This window comes from Gadus chalcogrammus, chromosome 6 (assembly GCF_026213295.1).
Source record: "Gadus chalcogrammus isolate NIFS_2021 chromosome 6, NIFS_Gcha_1.0, whole genome shotgun sequence".
Lineage (NCBI taxonomy): Eukaryota > Metazoa > Chordata > Actinopteri > Gadiformes > Gadidae > Gadus > Gadus chalcogrammus.
Window position 1 is genome coordinate 9,595,598 of NC_079417.1, and position 21,948 is coordinate 9,617,545.

A 21,948-nucleotide genomic window follows, 5' to 3' on the forward strand; every position below is an offset into this window, starting at 1 on the left:
AAGACACTCCAACATTTTTTCCCAGAACGATAACCGTAAAAGGTTATTTGCAGTAGATGAAGGTTTGTCGTGAATTGGCGACATGAGTATTAAACCGAAAACCCTGCAAGTATCAATACAGCACGTCATTCCCTTTGACTGTTACTGAAACACTGCATGGTATACATTGTTCCTTTTATTGTGGCCTTTTGTTGCACAGAACAGAGCACTTGGCTGAGATAAGGCGTGTCCCCGGTAGCACCACCCTACGCTTTGGTGTTCAACCCCTGTTCTAAGGCAGAGGCTGCGATAATAACAATAGCTCTGTGATTAAAACACCATTCATTTGTTACCCCTCTTATCAGACCACACAGACAGCACCCCCGCCCCCCTCCTCACACAAACTAAATATAGGCACTCGGAGGCAGAAAAGGGGGCTTTGGTGCGTTCAGACGTCATCACACACGGCCAGTGCTCGCAGAACAGTGCTCAGAAATCTGAAAAATGGGATCTGTGTGGCGGCAGCGGACCTGGTGTTTCGACAATTACACAATACAATTTCGTCCGTGTTACACTGGCTTTCATTTGTCCATATTGTCAACCCCTATTAATATCTCATTATAGGGGTAAATTTGGTTTTGTGATCGCTAGTGGTGATTATTCCCCACCTTTTCACATCTCATTACGACTGCGTGTGCACATATTGGAGCCCATGCATGTAATGAGACATGGAGAAGATGCACACACACATATACACACTAACATACAAACACACATACATACACACACGCACACACACACACACTCACACTCACACTCACACTCACACTCACACTCACACTCACACACAAGCACACGCACACAGAGAAAACCACACAAACATTTTCCGCAACTTTGGTCATCAGAAACATATTAGTTGTGTCAGTATGCTAATGATGACTGTGTGATGCTGCATCCAAATATATATAAACTGTTATTTCCTCAGAGCAATTTTCCAGACATACTATGCTCATTTAAAATGATAGATCTCTAGCTGCTTTGTGCTGAAAAACCAATTTCACATTGAAAGAAAAACAGGATGGGAAAAGCTGTAGGACCTGGATGATGAACCCCACAACGTCAATCAAGCCTCCCCACAAAAACACAAGTAGACAGACAAGACAGACAAGCGGTCAGACAGGCAGATGGATGTGTCAACAGAGAGTCAGGCAGAAAGGCAGATAGATGGATGGATTGATAGATAGATGGATCAATCAATAGACAGAAAGACAGACATACAGCGATTGATGGACTTAAAGACTGACAGAAAGATGGGTAAAGAGCAGACAGATAGATAGATACTGTAGATTGATAGTTTGATAGATAGATAGATAGACATACAGAGATTGATTGATTGAGAATGACAGACAGACATGTAGGCATGCAGATAGGTGAGTGGACTGAGAGTCTGGCAGACAGACAGATAGAGAGACAATAGATGGATTGGTAATTCAGAGGGGCCTATGAGCAGGCTTTTTATTTTGCCCAGGTCAGGATTTTGGTTTGCTATATTGAAATCGGAGTCCGTTTGCTGAGTCGGGTCTGGCTTTGCTTCCAGTGTTACACTCGGGGCACATTGATCAGACAGGACTGAGCGATTGGACTGTGTCGGATGGAGCCAAGACAATTTCTCCAGCCAATTGGCTCAACAAGCGGCTGCATCATTACCGGTGATGCAAGGGCCCGTGGCCAACCCACTGAGGTCATGGTAGGTGGCCTGACCCCAGCAGATGACAACACGAGTGCGGACAGCTGTCGGTGGACAGATGTCACCGTTTTGGAGCGAGGGGCTCCACTTGCTCCTAACCGTCCATGTTATTAGCGGTTGGGTTGCTTGGCTTTCAGCTCTCTCCTGATGGGAAATGGTGGCACACGGCTGGCTACCGCTGCATTGTTTAAATACTCGGAGCAAGCTCACGCGCTCTCAGCCCCCGCGAGGCCAACACTTTTATGGAAATGAACCTTGTGTGACTTACCCCCCACAGAAATGGTGTTTTGTCGTTCCGAATCCTCACTATGAGATTTTTTGGTCTTCTGCCCAGCCTCCATCTCTTTCCCTTTCCCTTTTGTTTCCGGGAATATTTGTACACAAACGTACTCTCCCTTTGCCAGTGTGAGGCCCCCATCACACACAGGGGCGTGTTGCAGTTCCTAAGCAGGCTACCCACTGACAGATTCATCAGCCCTATTTACGACAAAGGGGATAAAAAGGGCACGTTTAATGAGGCCTATCTGCATTTAATAATTTGCTACATGACTAAATAATGTCCATGTCGCAGCAATTAAAGACGATACAATATGAAGCAAAAGGGTCTATCAGAGGGAGTGGTATTTCACTGTTGGCCTGTTCCCCCCTGCTACATGTAAACCTGTGGACACTAGTAGCACCACGTTTAACATAATGGCCAATATTTGAGTAATTAATAAGATGTGCTGCAGGAGATTTTTGGTTGAAGTAGGTTTAATGAGATGTGAGTTTGTATGATCTTAATCAAAGTTAAACCAATTATTCCAAATTGTATTTGATCAACATTATTTGTACTTTGCTGTTTGACAAAATGTCAACACATTATTAAAGCTTTTAAGCCCTAACCCTTTTAAGAAGGAGAAAATGCGTCCATGCTTTTGCAGCAATTAATTCCTACAGAGATAATACGCGTGTAACTACACGGTGGGGGCCTGAACGTGAATCCACAACATCCACTGTGAACGTTTGCCTCTTGGTATTAGTCATCGACACCTGTGTCACTATCCAAAAGGAATATGGGCAGCCACAGGCATCAAAGACAAAGACAGAGACCAAATTAGAAGAATATTATACACATATGTCTATCTATAACATGATATCAACAATGTTTGGAATATTCCTATTGCAACTTTTGATTTGAAATGATTTTGGTTGTTGTTTAGTTGTTAAACCACTGTACGCCACCAATGAGAAAATCATCGTTATTTCTAATTGCATGCATGATCAACACATTGAGTTATAACCTGACAAATTTCTAGCTTACGTTGCGCTGATGAGCCCCTTACTTAGTGTCTCGCACACCAGCTTAGTGTATCATTTGACAAGTATTTCCCATTTGATCCTAATCCTATCAGTAACTTCAGTGTATCGATGATGAGTGCCTGACGGATTATTTGGACAATATATAATGGACAAAATTGTCATTAAAAACTGTAATATACAGTATATACTTATGACCTAAGAGGTATATGGGCAAGCCATGGAAGCAGCACTGCACACTCTAATGAAGGTTCCTTTTCAAAACTGAATGTCATATCACATTCGCATCAGCTGATGTGGTCGGATCCAGTCCTGCAACCTTTCATTAGTGCTCCGATGAGCTCTGATTGCTGATTGACTTGATTGAGAACACAAGCATTCAAGTTATTTCCCTTTCCCAAGAATCTCCTGTCTCGCCCAAGCTAGACCATAGTCTGCCTGTCTGGGAATGCAACCAGATCAAATTTTCTTTGCAGATAGAATCTCCAATTTAAAAGTCTGTAGGTAAGGAGCAAATTATCCAGGGAAAGATTTTCTTGGGATCGTTTCACGAAGTAGTAGTTGTTTTTGCTTTGAGTCTTCCAAAGCTGTTCTGTTCAGCATCAATTTGGTTTCTGTGACATATTAGAAGAACACTTTTTTTTAAGAGACAAATTAAGGAGTGGCTTTCTGTCCTGTTGCAGTCAGCAATCTATAATTGCAGGTTGATTAAATCTAAGAAAATGGCCTGATCAGTGAACACAGGTCAACAAATGACCAAATCTATCGAATTATTTGTTAGCATTGAAAGACAGCCACCAACCTCCCCTTGCTTAACTGTTAAGGAGACAGTGTTTTATGTATGCATGCTGATGTTTGTGAATCTGGGGCCCAAGTTTAACTACAGTTAAATCACAAAATGAATATGTGAATGTTGTATCTAATCTGTAATAGTTGCCTTTTCTGTTCCTGTGTTGAGTGAGTGATATGCGAGCAGTTGTATATATAGTCAAAGGGACCCAACAGTATGCGTTGCTTTAGATAAATATGTGTTTACTTCATCCATCACCTTTCTGCAACCTTAAACGTCTGACAGCAGGATGCATCAACGGCCCGAAGCTTCGACACAAAGTGCCCCCCTCAATAACAGCAACAACAACAAGTACCTGTACCTCAAACTGTCGATATTGAACATTCATTCCGCAACATTCTCTTTATTTTATAGACTCAGGCTAGACACAACGCTGGTGCATCACTCTTGGGTCGGCTTTTTCCAACCCGAACCACACACTATTTTTACCCTCGGGCCACAGGATCTAGACTCAAGCCCTTCCTCCTCTGTATCTGCTGTCGATGGCAACAGTGTCATCCAATGTAACATCCTATCATATATATATATATATTTTTAAGATCATAAACTCATTTGTGTTGCAGTACTCTCCGTCTGTGTGCAACATCGATATGAGTAATGCATTTGCTCAACATAATGCAATGCAATTACGCTGATGGAGGGCAAAGTTCAAGGGTGTGGGACAATAACAGATTCCAGCCTGAGACTAGATACATCGCATTAACCTGTCCGGTCAAGTTAAGATGTCCTTAGGGTTTGATAATGATTCAGATAATATGTTTAGCATCAAGATAACAAATCTTAACCTTTAAATATCCTACAAAGGGGCCCCAAAGGGGAACCTTTTTATAGCAGAACTTCACAACAGTTGGTTTACTTTTGTACTTTTTTTTTCATCACTTAAATAAAAGGGCCTGCTTCCTAAAAAAAGGCAATTTGTTGGTCCCTGGGCCATTCTAGAAGCTATCAGACATTGTTAGTCTCTCTCTCTCTCTCTCTCTCTCTCTCTCTCTCTCTCTCTCTCTCTCTCTCTCTCTCTCTCTCTCTCTCTCTCTCTCTCTCTCTCTCTCTCTCTCTCTCTCTCTCTCTCTCTCTCTCTCTCTCTCTCTCCCCGTCTCTCAAACTTAAGTCCTAATGGACGGCAAAAGATTTACCACACCATTAAGTGACTGCCATTTTGTATTAAAATGCATACTTTTATTATGTTGCAGGGTGAATTGAAGTGAGAGCAGTATATCAAAGTAACACTCCTGGTGGGACAAATGTACAGAAAGGGAGAAAGTAATAAACAATTGAAAACACTGCAAGGAAAGAAAAGGCATCCAAGCGCTGTTTAATGGTCACCAATGTTGTACAAAAAAATCCAAAGAAAAACATTTCTTCAATTCTTATTGTGTCCTCAGTTAAGCAGGATTCACTTTTTACATTACAACGTCTGTTATGCTGTATGGCCTACAACATTACCGCCTACAACAGATTTTTCAAATGTTCAACTGCATAAGCCTAGGATACCATCAACAAACATAAACATGCTAAATTTAAGGGCACTGCTACGATTTTCACAACATTCGGCTTGGCATTTGTGCAAAGAACTACGGGTTGACTTTTCAGAGGGTCCTAGAGTCTCCCGTTTCTTCTGACATAGATGGGAAACGTACTGGAGGTTGCTCATGCATCTTTCATGGGTGCTCTGCCAAGATCTTGTCACTTGCAGTGTGCTGTCACAGCTCCAAGGGACAAGGTTTCTTATTTCTCCATCTCCAGCGGAGAAAAAAGACTCCCCAACCACTTTCCCTTTTAAGGAATTGCTTAAACACGAGATAGGCTTTCCTCTTTCTGACCTTTTCTCATCCCTTAATACTCTAAATGACTCCCCTGTATAATCTGATTGTCACAATCTTGGACTGGCATTTAGCGATCTAAAATCATCCTTAATGACAGATTTAACACAATAGGTAATGACTTTCTGTTTGCGCCCCTTCTTTTGTTAACCTTAGACACAGAACGGCAGTACAGAAATAAGCATGGACTAATTACAACCCCTTTAATGGCACATAGTGAGATAACCTTTCAAAGGACCACAAAACACTCAAGCTCTGTACGTGATTGGCTCACCCAGCCCACAAATGCAACCGACCCCCTGATATTTGGACCGAGAGCAGACAGGGGGATGGCTGCTTGTCTAGCATGAAGGGAAGGAGCAGGGTGTAGTATGCCTCTTGGGCATGCTCACAAGATGACCGCATTAGAACTTCCAATCAGAGTTTTATTTCTTCACTTGGGGGTCATAAAGAACGAAATGTTCAACTTTTAACAATATGTCCAGGGTTGAAAATGTACTTTAGAGAGGGTAACATGGCTGGAAAGCCTGTGGAAATACTGTCGGAAAGAAATGTCTTCAACTCCTAATTACCAGTGAATATCTAATCATTCTTTACCTGTGGCTTGTTCTGCCAACAAGGGGGATTTTTTATTAAATTGGCAGGCAGAATGAGAAAGTGTTAGGAGGGGTGGAAGTTACATAACTATGCTGGGGGCAGAAAAACAAGTGACAAGGCTCACCTGGTCAGCATTGCTATGGATCTCGTACCAGACACTAACTAGCAAACTTGTATAACAAGAAGTAAGGATACCTGCCAACGTTCTTAGCTGGTTCAGCCGCGGGCTACACAAAGCACTGAGCTCCAGTTCACCCTGGTCCATTGAGAACACTCCGCAAATACTGGTTACAGAAACATATCAGCTTTAAACTTTGCCCTTAATGGTATGACAATATAAATGGGGACCTTCGTAATATTAATGATGCCATGAAAAGTTAGTGAATAAGTACATTGTCATTTATATTGTGTAATAATGTTGCTTGATTTACATTTGTGGATACGTGCTTTATTAATTCCAAAAAATAAAAGTATATCTCACAATGTTGTCCCTTAACAGTATTACCACTGGTTACATTTCAACATTTCTTAAACATGTGCTTCTTATAGTTCAAGGGAATCAAACATTACAGGCCAAACTATTTTAAATTGTCAATCCACCCTCCATGTAGCATATAAACCTGTTGCAATACAGACTATTACCTGAAGATAGCTGGACAAATTGTATTGCAATGTTTGCTAACACAAAATTAATGGCCTTGTATTGTGGTGTCCTTTCTCTCACAGAAAAGGAAAGGGCGCAACCTTTAAGTAACCTCTTGCCCTTTAGTTTTATTGCAGAAAAAGTCATAATTAACTAAAGTGATAAACAACAACATGGTTTTATGATCCTCAAACCATTTTGTATTCATTTGTGCTCCGTTAGTGCCCCGATAAGTAAGAAAACTGGAATATTTAGATTTTCATAAGAATGATCATCACAGGATTGTCCCACTTTTGCCAAGTAATCCCACATTAAATCATATATAACTAGAGCTGCTTTACATAGAAATTGAAAACACTATACCCCTCAATATTTAATAGTTCTACTTTAGACTCTTGTGTATTCTTCTTGTATCTATGTATACTTTCACGATTAAAAGCCAGTTTTGCACTTTGTGATAACAGTTATATCCTTAGGGTTAGCCCTAACCCTAACCCTAACCATTACATCGTTTATGGTTTCTTGGATGACTAACCCTAATGCACCCCTAATTCTAACTAGCACCTTAACTGCAAAATAAGACAGTCACAATGCAACAAGTACAAAATGTATGATAATAAAGAATAAAATAAAAATAAAATAACAGCAAGCAAGCTTATTAAAAGGTGGGTTATGAACATGCTATTAATGCTTAGCCTAATATATTTAGTGATATTCATTGTTTCAAGATGTGATAATCGTTCCCCAAATTCAGATTTGAAATCTAGTTAAAGGGGTAGTTCGGAATTTTGGACATAGGGCCTGATTCCGAAGTGAGCATTGGTATTCTATATCACTGGAGACAGTTTTCAACACATTTAATTCAGTCCTTCTAGTTGCAGAGTTCGCTCGTGCTAGGCTAGCGCAAGTCAACGGGCAATGCTAGCCTGCTATTAAAAACAGTCGTACCCACTCCACAGTACACCCGAGGTAAATCAATTATAACGACAGACTATACATCTAAATGTCTGTTTATAGAATAATGTTAGAAATAAAACCAACCTTGCATTGCATTTTGAGGGAATTGCGGGGTCTCAGCAGCAGTGTTTATATTCCTGTACGTAGGCTACGGCAGCGGCGGAGTGATACCTAGGTTACCTGCCGCTGTCATTGCTACAAACGCAGAGTACAGTGAACGAAGGAATTCTACAAGCGTATTAAATTAACAAAATATGGCCACGTTTGGAGGAGTTAGCGATGCATCTGCTTTTGAAGACGATTATGAGGAATTTGTTGTATCCAACGAACCGTACATGTACGAGCCGGTGTTTTGATGTCAAAGCCAGCAGCAACAAGCCACAGTTGAGTCCTTTCTGGATCTCGCACTGGAAATTGGTGGAAACTTTGTGGTGCCCATCTGTACCGTTTATTTCTACAATTTCTAAAAGCACACTGAACCATCATGTTGCCTAGTCGTTCAATTGCGCTTCTGTCCCACGCTTCTCTGTTTACGTTCTTCTGTCGTGATTCGGTTACAAACCTAACCAGCGCATAGTAGAATTCCGCTTCTGCTGAGAAAGTAGTCCCTCGATGATTCATGAATGAAATGTGTTGAAAACTGTCTCCAGTGATATAGAATACCAATGCTCACTTCGGAATCAGGCCCTATGTCCAAAATTCCGAACTACCCCTTTAAGAGACCTTCGTGTAATGAGGGAGTCCAGAATGTATGGCTCTGATGAATCAATAATCGCCTCGGCACTTCACTCAGCCAGATTTAGACGCGTGGAAGCTGCTCTCTCAGTTGGCACTTCAATCAGTGATTCTTATGCTGGACATAACATGTTTGTCCTTCCGCTTATGCTTTGATCCCCTGCCACATCTACAGGAAACATGAAACATGAAAAAGGGGCGGAAGGCACAACAAAATCAATGAGGAAAAGATATTCTGCTCAGAAAATGTTGCTACACAACCGAGTGTTGCAGAGCATAGCACTAAGCCATGCTGTACAAATCCAGAAAAGTGTGGTTGAAAGATGTGATGTGTTTTTGTTTTTTGTTGGTTGATAGAAATCCTTAAGGCACGACACAAGAGATAAGCATGGTCAAATGTTTCTCTGCTCTACCAAATAAACTTGACTTGTAATATGATAGTTTGTAAGAGTAATCCTCATAGGATTTGCTCAACAGAGTTGCACTAGGACCCGGGCAAGGGGCAGAATCTATAAAAAGGGGCGGGAAACCTGGGCCTTTCTCTCTGCACTGAGACACACCAGAGAGAGCAGCTGAGGCTAGCCTTTGCTCTATGTTTGATTTGGTAGGTTCCCTTTGGATAAATGTTTAAAAACAAGAGCTTGACAGAAAAACTGCAGAACCATGAACATCTATTTTAGGTCATAGTATTAAAGTAAAGTTGTGTTAAAGATGATGATGTTTCTAACCAGGGGAGGGTACTGTGTTTCAGTTTAGGTAAATTATTTCTTTTTACTTTGCATGTCTTTTGTAAAATGTTTCTTGCAAAGTTTCCTTTTGTATGTTAATGTACTGCTGTTTCTTAGTTTTTGAACAAAGACACTAAACTTATACGTCTTGTGAGACTTTTTTCTGGAGGGGCTACGTTTAAGAATAGCATTCTTGTATTTTTTTTCTTGCATATGGTTTGAGTCACCTTATTTTGCCGTGAGTAGGTACATTGGAGTGCTGGCGAACAGTTAATTTGATTTGATTTAGTGTCTGTGGAGGTCTCTTACTCATAATTTGTCCACACATTTTGTCACGATTATCTCTCAAGACTAACCTCTCTGAGTGCAGTCTAGCCCATCATTGTATACTTTGTTTGTTTGTCTATTAAGCGTTGATTTGACTAATGTCTTAGGTCAATGAAGATTATATATTTTTGGTATATGCAGCTCTGGTTCCAGTTTATTCTGGGTTTTGTGTATCAAATAATCCCTGGTTCATGTATATATGAGAGCAGGAAACAAAGGGCAGACCAAAACAAGAGCGTATACGATTTCACCAACCTCACGGCTTTAGATCTGAGCTCATGGACCTTTTCATACGTTCACACTCGAAAGATCAATACGGCCAAATATGCCATGACTTGAATTAGATCTCACCACTTTACTGAGAGTTGAATTAGATGTTGACATCAGCAATAACAGCTAAATCATGTTATTTATTTTGTTGTGAAGCTTTCAGCCTTCACATATTCAACAATGGTTTCTTTTTTTTTACTTGGCATTTGAAAGGTATACAAGACAAAAAAGATAATTGAGATATGAGAGAAATGTCCCAATGTCCATAAAAAGTATATTTCTGAACGTGCTTCTGTCTATCTTCTTTCGAATAACGTGATCCAAACAGAGAAATTCACAGATATGTTTTTATTAGTCAAACTGAAACTTGTTTGAAGCAACATCATTTTTTTCGCCTGTACACAGAATCCGATTTTCAGGTTTGGACTTAACCAGGACATTATCTGTACATTTTCTAAATAGTGGTTGTCACTTGAACAAAGGATATGTCAAATGAAATATGAACATTTAATGGGGAGACACAGAATGAACAGATTCTTACATCCCTCATTTGCAGAAATATGAAGCTTCTCAACACACAAGACGACCAATGACAACAAGAACATAAAGTGCCTGTGAACCTCCTCACCTAGTATATATATATATATATATATATATATATATATATATATATATATATATATAAAGTCCTTACATCATGCAGACCTTGTCAATGGTTGTTAATAATTCTGCTCTGTGAATTGTTCACAGGCAGCAAGTTTCTATAATAAATTGTAGACAAAATAATAATGGTAATGAGATGGTAGGACTTTAACTTTAACTCAAGGCATTTCCTTTTAGGAAATGTCCACAGATAAGATAGAAAATGTATCTTCCAAATATGCCCATACAAATGTTTTTTCTTAACTGATGTTTACAGTATACTGTGCCAAAGACTGAAGAACATCAATCTACACCACAAACATTTTTACATTGGTTATGTACACTACCTTTTTGTTTAGCAAAACATGAGTTCAGTAACATAATCTGAGTGAATATTACCAAGCTATCCCACCCAATTATTGGACTAGTGATAAACCTCTCGGTCTAGAATAGTCATAAATCTCTCTTTTGGTATCTAAATTTCTGGGTAAATTCGGTAATCGTGTCATAATTTCCATGACAATAATCATGTGATAGTTAATCAGAATACCATTATAGATAAACATTTTCATGTTACAGATTGAGATGTTAGTTATAGTACATACGTATTTTATGTGGCCCAAATATTGCCTTGTCTGCGTTGCAAATTGTGATTATTAAATAAATACAAAAAGGTACAATGTGGATTATGTTTCATTAAGCATCTGCTAATGTAGATGAATTAAACACTGATCTTAAATGAATGTATAGATCCCAAATTATTTCTAATTGTTGAGACTTGTGTTAAAATGATTTGAAGGTTCACATAGTTTAATCTGACATCATTTGAAAGTTTGAATACATTAGTTGACATCTAGACTCTAGACGATACCATTCTCTCCCACTTGTAGGTTTTGTATATTTATGTTTTGGTTAATTTTTTCAGTAAATTTTTGACTATAGCTCATTTATTTGCTTCTCAAATTATTTTACAATAAAGGGATGTCCAGCCTAAATGATACAAAAGAATACAAAATACTTTTTACAATTTGTATCGTAGCAGAACAAATGCATATGTGTATAGGTATTTGTAGTTGCACATTTATCTGCACATTGGTTTTGCAGGCAGGCTCTAAAAAAAGCAAAATAAAACTACATTTTAAGGGAATCTATATGACAATCCTGAGCGTTTCAAATTGAACATAGATCGTTTTATCAAAACAAGAAATGGTATTGAAGAGACAATAAGACGTGACAAACTGGTTCAAAATATTCCAGACAAGGCATTATCATACCAGTTAGCTAGTTACAAATGAAACAACATGGAATCCCACACTGATAGTACAAACACACTTCAACTAGAGACAGCGAGCCTGGGAATCTTCACTGTAGGGTTTAAACTGTCCCGACATATCATTCAGTGAGTGAAAAAATGCACATAAAAATAAGTCCCTAAATAAAAGCCATTGCTCTTAAGGGGATGGATTTCTTCTTCTTTCTTCCCATCATAATATACATCTATAATTTATAATTTATGAACCATGCAATTCCTTAGTGTTTTACATAATATACAAGAGCATTTCAATTGTTTCGTTTTGATGTTGTGATGTCAGTGGTGTCATTTCATGGTGACGGGATGGCTTGAACAAGTGTCTTTTGCAAATTAAATACATTTTTTATACTGTATATTTCACAACACGGATATGAACGTATGATGGTTTTAAGCATAGTTCAAGAAATAAAGAGTATGTCCGATGCATCATTTTTAATTTGTATTTGTTCAAATCGCTGTACAATAGCTTACATGGCAGCGTATCTAAACAGTGGTTGATTATGTGACGACATAGTTGAATAAAAAAGTTAACTAACCAAATGAAAAACTAAAAAAACAACAACAATCAGAAGACAAGTGAAACAGGGGCAGGTTTAAATAATTGTACAAAAACAACAAAAAACAAACAGCAACCCACCACCACTGAACACGTATTCTTGAAAAAAATCATTGTAAATCAATTTCTTTGTACAGGTTGCACAGTTCATATTGAAACACTGGCTAGGATGCACCAGTATAGCAGGGGGTAAAAGGGCGTGTGAGGGCAGGGGAATCAGGTAAAGGGGGTGGATGGGGCCTGGGATCAGTCTTCCTCTGTGCATCCGAGTATCTCTGCACGCATAGTGATTCTGCCGTACCATGACCAGGGAAGGATCCGGAGAAGGCGAGCGTAGATGGGTGGGTCTATCACATTTTTTCTGTGTGTGTCGTTGTCAAAGTTTCCTTGGAAAACCTACGGAACAAATAAACAGAAAGGAAACGGTTCATTAAACACAATATCACCAAAAATATTGAGTGTTATGTTCATCATCACCTTTAGCGTCTCTTCCACACTACAGATGTGTGAAAAGTTGCAGTAAACTTATTAATATAGAGTTGATCACTAAAATAATGCACACTGGGGAGTGGGACTTGCATCCTGGGGAGTAAGACTACTCAACTTACTTTTTTGTTGTAACGAGTAACATCACGCATATGTTTTTTTCAATTCAAGGTATCGGGTATTTGATTACGTTTAAAAATCGGCAATCAGTTATTATTAAAATCCCAGATGCAACAGTTTGTTTCCTTCCCACCTCTTGGAAGGTAGCTGTGTACTGTGAATGTGTAGCTCAGCTAGTAAGATTATATTTACAATGCATTAGGGTAGGCCTTATGTTTCTCTATGAACAGAGCGCAAGATGACTCCATCTGAAGATAGTGATCTAAATTCTGCAGATTATTTAACATTGCAAGAGTTTTGCAATCAAACACATCTTAAAAGTAATACTTTGAAGACTTTGGCAAATCACCTGTTTACCCAAATGAGCAATTTAGGATTATAGCAAGAAACAAAGAAGTCATATAGAATAGTGGAGAATGTTTTTTTTAACTGACACACTTAAGGAATCGCAAAAAGTTTTTTAATTTCAAAGTACTCTTATCAAGCAATTATTATTATAATTATAATGGCAGTAATATGGAAATGTAATACTAAATATAACTAAATTAATTATAAATAAATCTCATGAGTTCTTTGATTATGGTGTTAAACACCTATTTTTTTAAATCTTGCAAAGCCAAACAGCTCGGGGCGATCACTAAGGGCCTTGTAACAACCTTCTCTTTATTAAACATCAGCATGAAAACAACCACCAGCCTTTAGTCTATCAATTAACATTGGTCCATTTGCGCTAGCAGCATGTGGGTCTAGTTATCTTGTTAAGTCTGACAAAGAGGCAGACAGACACATTAATACCAGAGAATTAATAAATCTTGATCGAGGTAAAATAGGTCTCTGTTTCTAACGTTTGACATTTGGATTGAAATTGCTGATTGACAAATGAAGGGAGACCCATTCATTTGAAGAACAATATCAGTCAATAGAAGCAGGTACGTGTGTTCATAAGTTGAATTTAAAAGTTGATTGGGTTTCTATCGGAAGATAGAAACCCATATCTTCAATAACTAAATAGTGAAGCAAGCAACATAAAATATTTTGGGGTTCACACCCGGGGATGTGTTGTTACTATGACACCAGAAGTTAGAAAGTATAATCGCCCTTTTAAACATCTATTGTGAATAATTAATAACAATAATTACAGACTAATTTCAAAGTGTTCCTGTCTATAAAATAAACCAGGAAAAAATATATATTTTTAACAGTAAGTGATTATACTGTAGATGCTTTTCTATATTTCATATATTTCAGTCAGGTTTCAATCTCTACACCCCACTGAGCCTACACTTTCAAAAGCCTTTCTTGACCTCTTGGCCGTTGGTGCTGGTCACTGTTCCATTTGAGTGTTTTCTTTAGACCTTTGACACAATCGATCTATTACCCGGTTTGGCCCGGAATTAGGTCTTTAGCCTTTTTGTTCAAAAAGTCGTCCCGCACGGTTTGAGTCTTTTATCCTGACTTGTGATTCGGAGATGATACAAAGTGATAGATTGCTCTTTGATTTCATCTCCCGTTGACGGCTGTAACTCCCAGTATCACTCAGTCAGATACTGTATCTATCCATCGCCTGCACACATTTCTTCTAACACATTGCCAAGAAATGTGACCATATAACTCATGTTTGAGTCTCTTTGACTGGTGGCATGTCACTTTGATGATTGATTTTTGAAATTCTTTAAACAACTTTTTTTTTCCACTAGACCAGGGCCTGCTGCTGCTCCCCTGACAACTAAGATGATCTTTTATCCCTGAGTGAGGCCGCTCCCAGCCTCTAATCCTATGGCAGGGCAGACGGTGGTCCGTTCAAAGGTCTAGGCTCAAATGGAAAATGATCTACTGCTGCTGTCTAGACCAGTCTACCAGAGGAGATCAGCGGGTGCTCCAGGAATAGATGGATATATACGGCTGCTGATTTTATGCATCTACCGTTTGCTAGAGAGACACCTTCTTGTGAACAGGAGATGCACAAAAAACACTGTTGTCTTTGGTCCTTCTATTGGCAGTCATAAGGGATCATTATCACCCATAACGATCCCCTGTGAGTGCCATGTCACTGATGTTGGCCTCATAGGAAATCATTATAGGTCAAATGAAAAGCCTAGAAATAAATATGCAACCACCCTCGTTTAACTGACTCGTATATACTCGTGTTCAGTTCAACCCTATTTAATAATGGTCAATAATGGCAGGATCTGCCAGATGCATTATTTATATTTATGTCACACCTGTTCAATGCAAGCGAGACCTCCTCTGCTTATCATCCTACATCCATCCTCATACATAATGTTTCTCCTGCAGCCAAAGACATCCTCACGCTTATAAAATCAATGCATCCCAGAGCTCTTTGCCCCTCAGCCACCATTTCACCTCCCACTCTGTGCCTTTTCCCTCATTATCGCTGTGCTCTCTGTGTGTTATGTACAGACTTGGAATGCTTATTAGAGCAGATTTTTAGCAGAGTGGAGACACATCGTTACATCAAATATTGACCACGGTAAATGCAAGAGTGAACCCCCCTATTACTGCTGTGGTTGCAAACAGTGTTTTTTTTTTTATAGATGAATTCAACCTACTTGAGATGGAACTTAGTGTATGTTTGTAGTTGTAAAATGAACTATTTGGAATATGTAATTCAAGCACTGCATTCAGAACAAATGTCAACGTCTACACAGTTCATAATAATCTTAAATAATCAATTAATTTGTGCCTCAAATATTATTAAATAAACAAATATATGAAGTCAAAAGACTCCTAAAAACAGTTTAAGGTTTTCCTGCATAATGAACCATTAAATTCACTCGTATTTCTTTCTAAACTGATGTTGTGTATCCTGGGAACATTCTGTATTGTTTACAACGACACATTCCTCTCTGCTTGATATGATTCAAACCACCAAACGCCCATGTCACCTCGGATGAGAAACGGCATTTGTGAATTTACCAGGAGTTGGGTAGCCACAACAGTAAGGACGGCATATAGCACACAATAGAGCTACTGTATAAAAGGAAGGGCAGGCAGACCATAAAAAGCACAGGCTGATTGAAATATGACAAGAATCTCTCTGCCTTCCCTACTGTCGGGGGACCTTCACTCAGCTATCTGTTCACAATAAACCATCTGGAACAAGAGATGAGAAGCCCTTTCTGCTCACAAAACACAACAAAGTAATAAAAATAAAGTGTAGATAGGTGAGGACTGGGAGAGTATCCTCACAACTGGTCCCTGTGATCTGATCATAGGTAACACCAGCAATGCTTGAACTGAACTGAAACGGACAAAAGCAAATACCAAAATGTATTTTCAACAAAATAAATGAACATAATGTCATGTGGATTCTGTTTTTCACATCAGTGATTCACTACCCTAAAGTAAAAATAATTGCAAGTTGAATACTTGTGCGTGACAGCCCACGTGTATATAGGCGTTTGTATGACACATCCTCTTTACAATATAATGATCATCAGTTCTCACTTGAAGTCCCCTTTAGGTTGAACTACACTCAGAATCAACAACACTGCAGCTTATGCCATCGCATAGCGCAGGGTCTTCACACAGCATAATTCTCCATTAATACCCTTTGTTAAATCTCCTCGTGGAGTCAACCCCTAAGCCGTTTGGAAAGCTCCTTGGGCTCCAGTAAACTCCACAGCATCTTCTCATGTCCTGGGTGGCGTGCGGATGGGCCCCTTTTCTCAGGCACAGCGGCAATCGAACGACTCAGAACCCGTTGAGCACTTTGCCTGACCAAGGAACTCTTAAATCCGTCGCCAAACATTGATTTTCCAGACCAGAAGAGTCAAGGGCAGCCATTACCCAGGGATGCACTAGAGGGGGGCGGGGTGGGGGGGTCCCGGCGACGCACCGCTAGCCATACACTCCATTATTTAATCCTGAGGAGGAGGCCAATAGGGCACTTCTCCCCGATCTATATACCCTCTGCCCTCGCTGCTCCGGGACGAGACCAAGTCATACGAGGCAATCTTGGCTCAGACCTCCCCCTCTGAGTGAAGTCATCCGTGGTGCGTCGGCCACGGGGGAGATCAGATCCGTTTTTTTCCTTTTTTCAAGTGACGACAAATGGTCAACATTAATCCAAACTCTGGGAGTGGGCTTGTTTCAGGCCCGCCGACGCTGCTTTTACCTTGACTGAAGTCGTAAGGGAGGAAACCACATCTATTACCGGCTAATCGTGACTCCGCTTTTATTTACCTCGGATTTGGACTCTTTTGACCTTGAACCTGGTGAGAATTGCCACTTCTAATGGCTAATTAACCCTGTGACACCCGGATAGAGCTCCATTAAACTTGAATCAATGACTTTTGCGCTTGATTTCCCTGAGTGAACGTTGATATCCAGTAAACCATGAGAGGTGCTGGGCTATTGACTGCAAGTTACTAAGGCGTGGAATATTTGATCACAAATCAAAGCTCATATTATACATGTTTCAATGACCACAGAAATGTGAAATACACTTCTGATTCAGACATTTTGGGAAAAACTAATGTGGGGCTCTTGGCTGCATTTCCCTTCTACCCCGATGTTCAGTTTATGTACTGAGGAATTTTGGTTTTTACACCCCACTCGGGAATCACTGTTAGCGACCCACAAATCAAGCTCTGCTGTGGTGATCCCTACATAAGTGAGTCTGCATTACAGATTCGATCTTAGTTTATAACTTAATAGAATTTGAGAATTTGAGAATATCTGAAAGACTTCTGAATACACAGGTGTTTTTTCTCCGGCCACATGACAAAAACGGCATATCACACCATACCACACATTTTGATAGCGATATCATATTGTTATTAAGTGTGCACCACAGTGTATGTGTGTGTGGAAGGTCATCTGTATTCTGCCAAAGCCCCTCTCTCAAACTAAATCCTCCTGCTGGATGCGTCTGCCACACAGCAGCTGAGGGGAGAGGCTGAGGAGAATACTTGGAGGCCTTTACCAAAGCGCATCAACGTAACACACACACACACACACACACACACACACACACACACACACACACACACACACACACACACACACACACACACACACACACACACACACACACACACACACACAGACATACTGCACATGTGCATACATACACACTTGTACACACACACACACACACACACACACACACACACACACACACACACACACACACACATACTGCACATGTGCACACTCGTGCACACAACACACATACATATAAAACCCACAAACGCACAAACCTACTACACGCACATATACAACACACAAACCTACTTATGCAAAACAAATGCACAAATCCACCCACCTACCCGTTCCACACAAACACAAACAAATGCATACACATATATGTCCCAAGACAGACATACAAGCATGAATCTAAACACACACACACACACACACACACACACACACACACACACACACACACACACACACACACACACACACACACACACACACACACACACACACACACACACACACACACACACACACTTTTCGTTGCAGTGCCCCTAGAGTCTAACAGCCAAACATGTCCTCAAGCACTAATGTTTAGGGCTGTCTGAGGATGGGAACACACCTTGAAGAGTCCCATCTATCTTACCAGCCCCCTTGGCCCAGTCTGGGAAAGCAGTGACTGACACCTTCAAACAACATGCTAATCATGCCCTCTAGTCCTGAGAAGCTTTGAAATCTGGGATAATGCTTTTAGTACCTCAAATGATATTCCTGACAGTGACTCAGCTGCCCTGGTGCTACCAAGTAAGTAGCAACAAATAACTAAATACCGGTTAATTGCTATTGTGAACAAGTTTTTTTTAAATTTAAACATGTTTCATTTAATGCACAGACAAATGTGCAGACAAAGAATTAAAGAAATAGGTACATCATTCTCTAGAAGGCACATACTGAGTGGACTAGCGATTGTACTGAGAAATAAGAAAAGTAATTGCACTCGCACAAATGCTCCCAGTTCTATTTTTAATTTACACAGAAACAATTGCAGGAGCATATGCGCCCAAAGCAGTCGCAATCTCGTGCCCTTGTTCCATTAGAATGATTGGATTTGATGAAGTTGCTTGGAATAAAATGTAACAACATAGAAATGTAATGATTGAAACAAACAAAAGAAGGAAGGGAAATATAAAAACGGTTAAATCTTTTTCAAATCATTTGTTCTTTATAATTTTATCTTAATCCAATAACGTTGGCTCTATCTTCCCTGTCCTGAACCCAGAATTGGGTTTCCTGGACTGAAACATATACTGATTAAGCTACTTGCAGGTATCGAAAGATTATCTGGGGTAAAATAATGAGCTTATGATGCAACATTTCCCAGGGCACTGGTAAAGAACTGGTAATTTATCGGCATTTGAGGGTTAAAAGCAGGATTTGAATGTGCTATGACAAAGTGTGATGTGCACCCTTCTGAAAATCATCCAAGTCGGGAAAGTAATTAAAATCAAGTCCATCATCCATGAAAAACCAATCAAACTCAAACAAGTACAGTTTGTTTTTCTTAAATAAATAGATATACAAAACACAAAATAAAGAAACAGCCACCACATTACTTATTTGGTTACGTTGACAGCCAAAACTAGAACAACTTTTAATTGTATGATAACGTGCAGTGGCATGAACCTCTCTCTCGTTCGTATTTTTAATCTGTAAGTATTGCCAGAAATATAATTTCAATTCAAGTAGAACCCATCATATCTAACATTCCATTCCAAACCCATAAGCAAATAAACAGTTTGGGTAATTTGTGGGTAAAAAGAGACAACACGACATCGAAAAACGTATCCCTTTTCTCCGTTCAGGACATGCAAACACGTCTGAACGATAAGGAGGTACTGACATCCCACATGGCGTGTCGTACACTAGTCAAAATGTTTCCGCACGACTTTACCTTTCACTGTTGTTCTGTGATTGCCGCCCTGCATTGCTAACCACTCAATCAAATGCTGCCAATCTCTTCTTTTTGTGACTTGAGTGAAATTATCAGCAGCGTTGTTGTTTAATAGGATAGATAGAAGGTTGGAGGGCGCCTTACCTTATCCTTGCCTTGCTTTTGATCTTGGTACACAGTCCACCTCTCACCGTCGTTGCTGTAGGCCACTTTGTACGAGCCAACAAACTGGACGTGGCCAAAGTCTTTGGCTCCCTGGGTGATGACGCCCGTGATCTTTGTCGGAAGCAGCATGTCAACCTAAATGTAAGGAGAGAGAGAGGGGAGAGGGACGAACGTGAAAACTGTGAAAAGGAAACACACTTGTTTTTCCCTTCAAAGCGTAGGGTTCAAAGTGGCAGATTCCTAAATTTTTCACGATGAATGTCTTCAAAAGATTTATAAAGACATTGGCTGTGAGAAGTCGCATTCAATTATTTACAGGGAATTGAACAACAAGGCTTAGCCCACAACCTTGGCTCAGCAAAAAATAACAGAAAACGCAGGTGGCAGCAGCTTCCAACTCAGACACCTCCATTTGGGTCAATTTTTTATGCATTCTCAATGGTTGCAAACGACTTACAACACTCTTGCACGGGGCAGTCAAAGCACAGGCTGTTACTTGTATTGACAATTCACTGTGCAACAAGGCATCATTATTTAGAGTCTCCGCCTCGCAACCGTCTAATAAATATGTGTTACATACACTTACTGTACCGAGCTCACTCTTTCAACCAAACAGGATATAACATGTCCACCAGTATATCCATATATAAGTCAATGTTTTTCCCGGGCCATAATTACGCCGGATGAATAATGCATTTGAATCAACATTGCTGAACAACTACAAATCGTTTATATATTAGGCAGACAAATACAAATGTAAGGCACTTTGGTGCTAACATGGAAAATCTAGGGCAGCATTATTTCTTTGCATATTTCAACGGCAGATCAAGAGAGTTGCACAGACCAAATTACAGGATTCATCTTTCATAAGTGAGAATGAATCTATTATGGGGAATTGTGTTTTTTTATTAGCGGTTACAAATAATCAAAAGGGAGGAAAATAATATGTAGAAGAATATCTATTTTGATTTTATTTACTTGTGTTTTATTGCTTTACTGTCAACATATAATAATGAACCCCAAATACCACGGACGCTGTCATTGCTTATGCCGACTTAGATAGAAAGGGTGAGTTCAAGTTCAACATAACAAAATAATAGTCATGAATAAAATAATTGCATCATTTTCACTTGCATTCATTTTGCTGAAACCAGATCATCGAGGAGTCTCCCATACATCTTACTAATTGACCTGGTTATAGCCTAGCGCGCTTGAACACAGCACAAGACCAAACACTGCCCAGCGAGACCAAATAAACCGAGTAGGAAACATGGTGTCCCTAATTATCTCAACAAATCATTGCCCGCTATAACATGTGTACCACCACAAAAACACCACCATTAGATTTGTTTACAATGCATCAGCACACCATGACACCGATGTATTTGCTCACAGGCTCTTCACTAGTGGGTTGCCACAGCAATGTCCACTTTAACTGTCCCTGCTCTCATAACACAGAGGGCAGTGCACATGTACAAAAGTCCCACATTTATCAATGCAGGACCCTTCTATTTGAGGATTCCTACGCCCCAGCTGTGAAGGGGGTAGCAGGGTACTGAAACCTTGTGTGTTGTTTACCCTCACTTAAAAATTCCTGCTAACAGGAAAACACCTTGAAGTTATCAGTGCGCAACAAGGTTCTACATATTAAAGTGTCGAAATAAGTGAGAGAGGCGATGTCAACATTTGGAGCTGTGCCTATTTGTATATATGTGCTCGTGTTTCATCCGGTTTAATGCATTATAACAATAAAAGCCCTGTGTGAGTACAAGGCTATCATGAATAATAAGTGTGAAAATGGCCGCCGCTCCAGGGCAGCA

At 39.8% G+C, this 21,948-nt stretch overlaps 1 protein-coding gene across 2 annotated transcripts in view; it reads right to left on the reverse strand.

Annotated features, from left to right (window-relative positions):
* Positions 1-10,256: 10,256 nt before the first annotated feature.
* The window catches only part of edil3a (EGF-like repeats and discoidin I-like domains 3a), a 77,710-nt gene continuing 66,018 nt past the window's right edge, over positions 10,257-21,948 (reverse strand). For both annotated transcript variants that reach the window (XM_056591751.1, XM_056591750.1), the window contains exons 9-10: positions 20,108-20,263; positions 10,257-12,858 (exon numbers count right to left, since the gene is read on the reverse strand). In XM_056591751.1, coding sequence (XP_056447726.1) covers positions 12,709-12,858; positions 20,108-20,263 — 306 coding nt within the window. In that variant the 3' untranslated portion in view covers positions 10,257-12,708. The remainder of the gene's footprint in view (positions 12,859-20,107; positions 20,264-21,948) is intronic.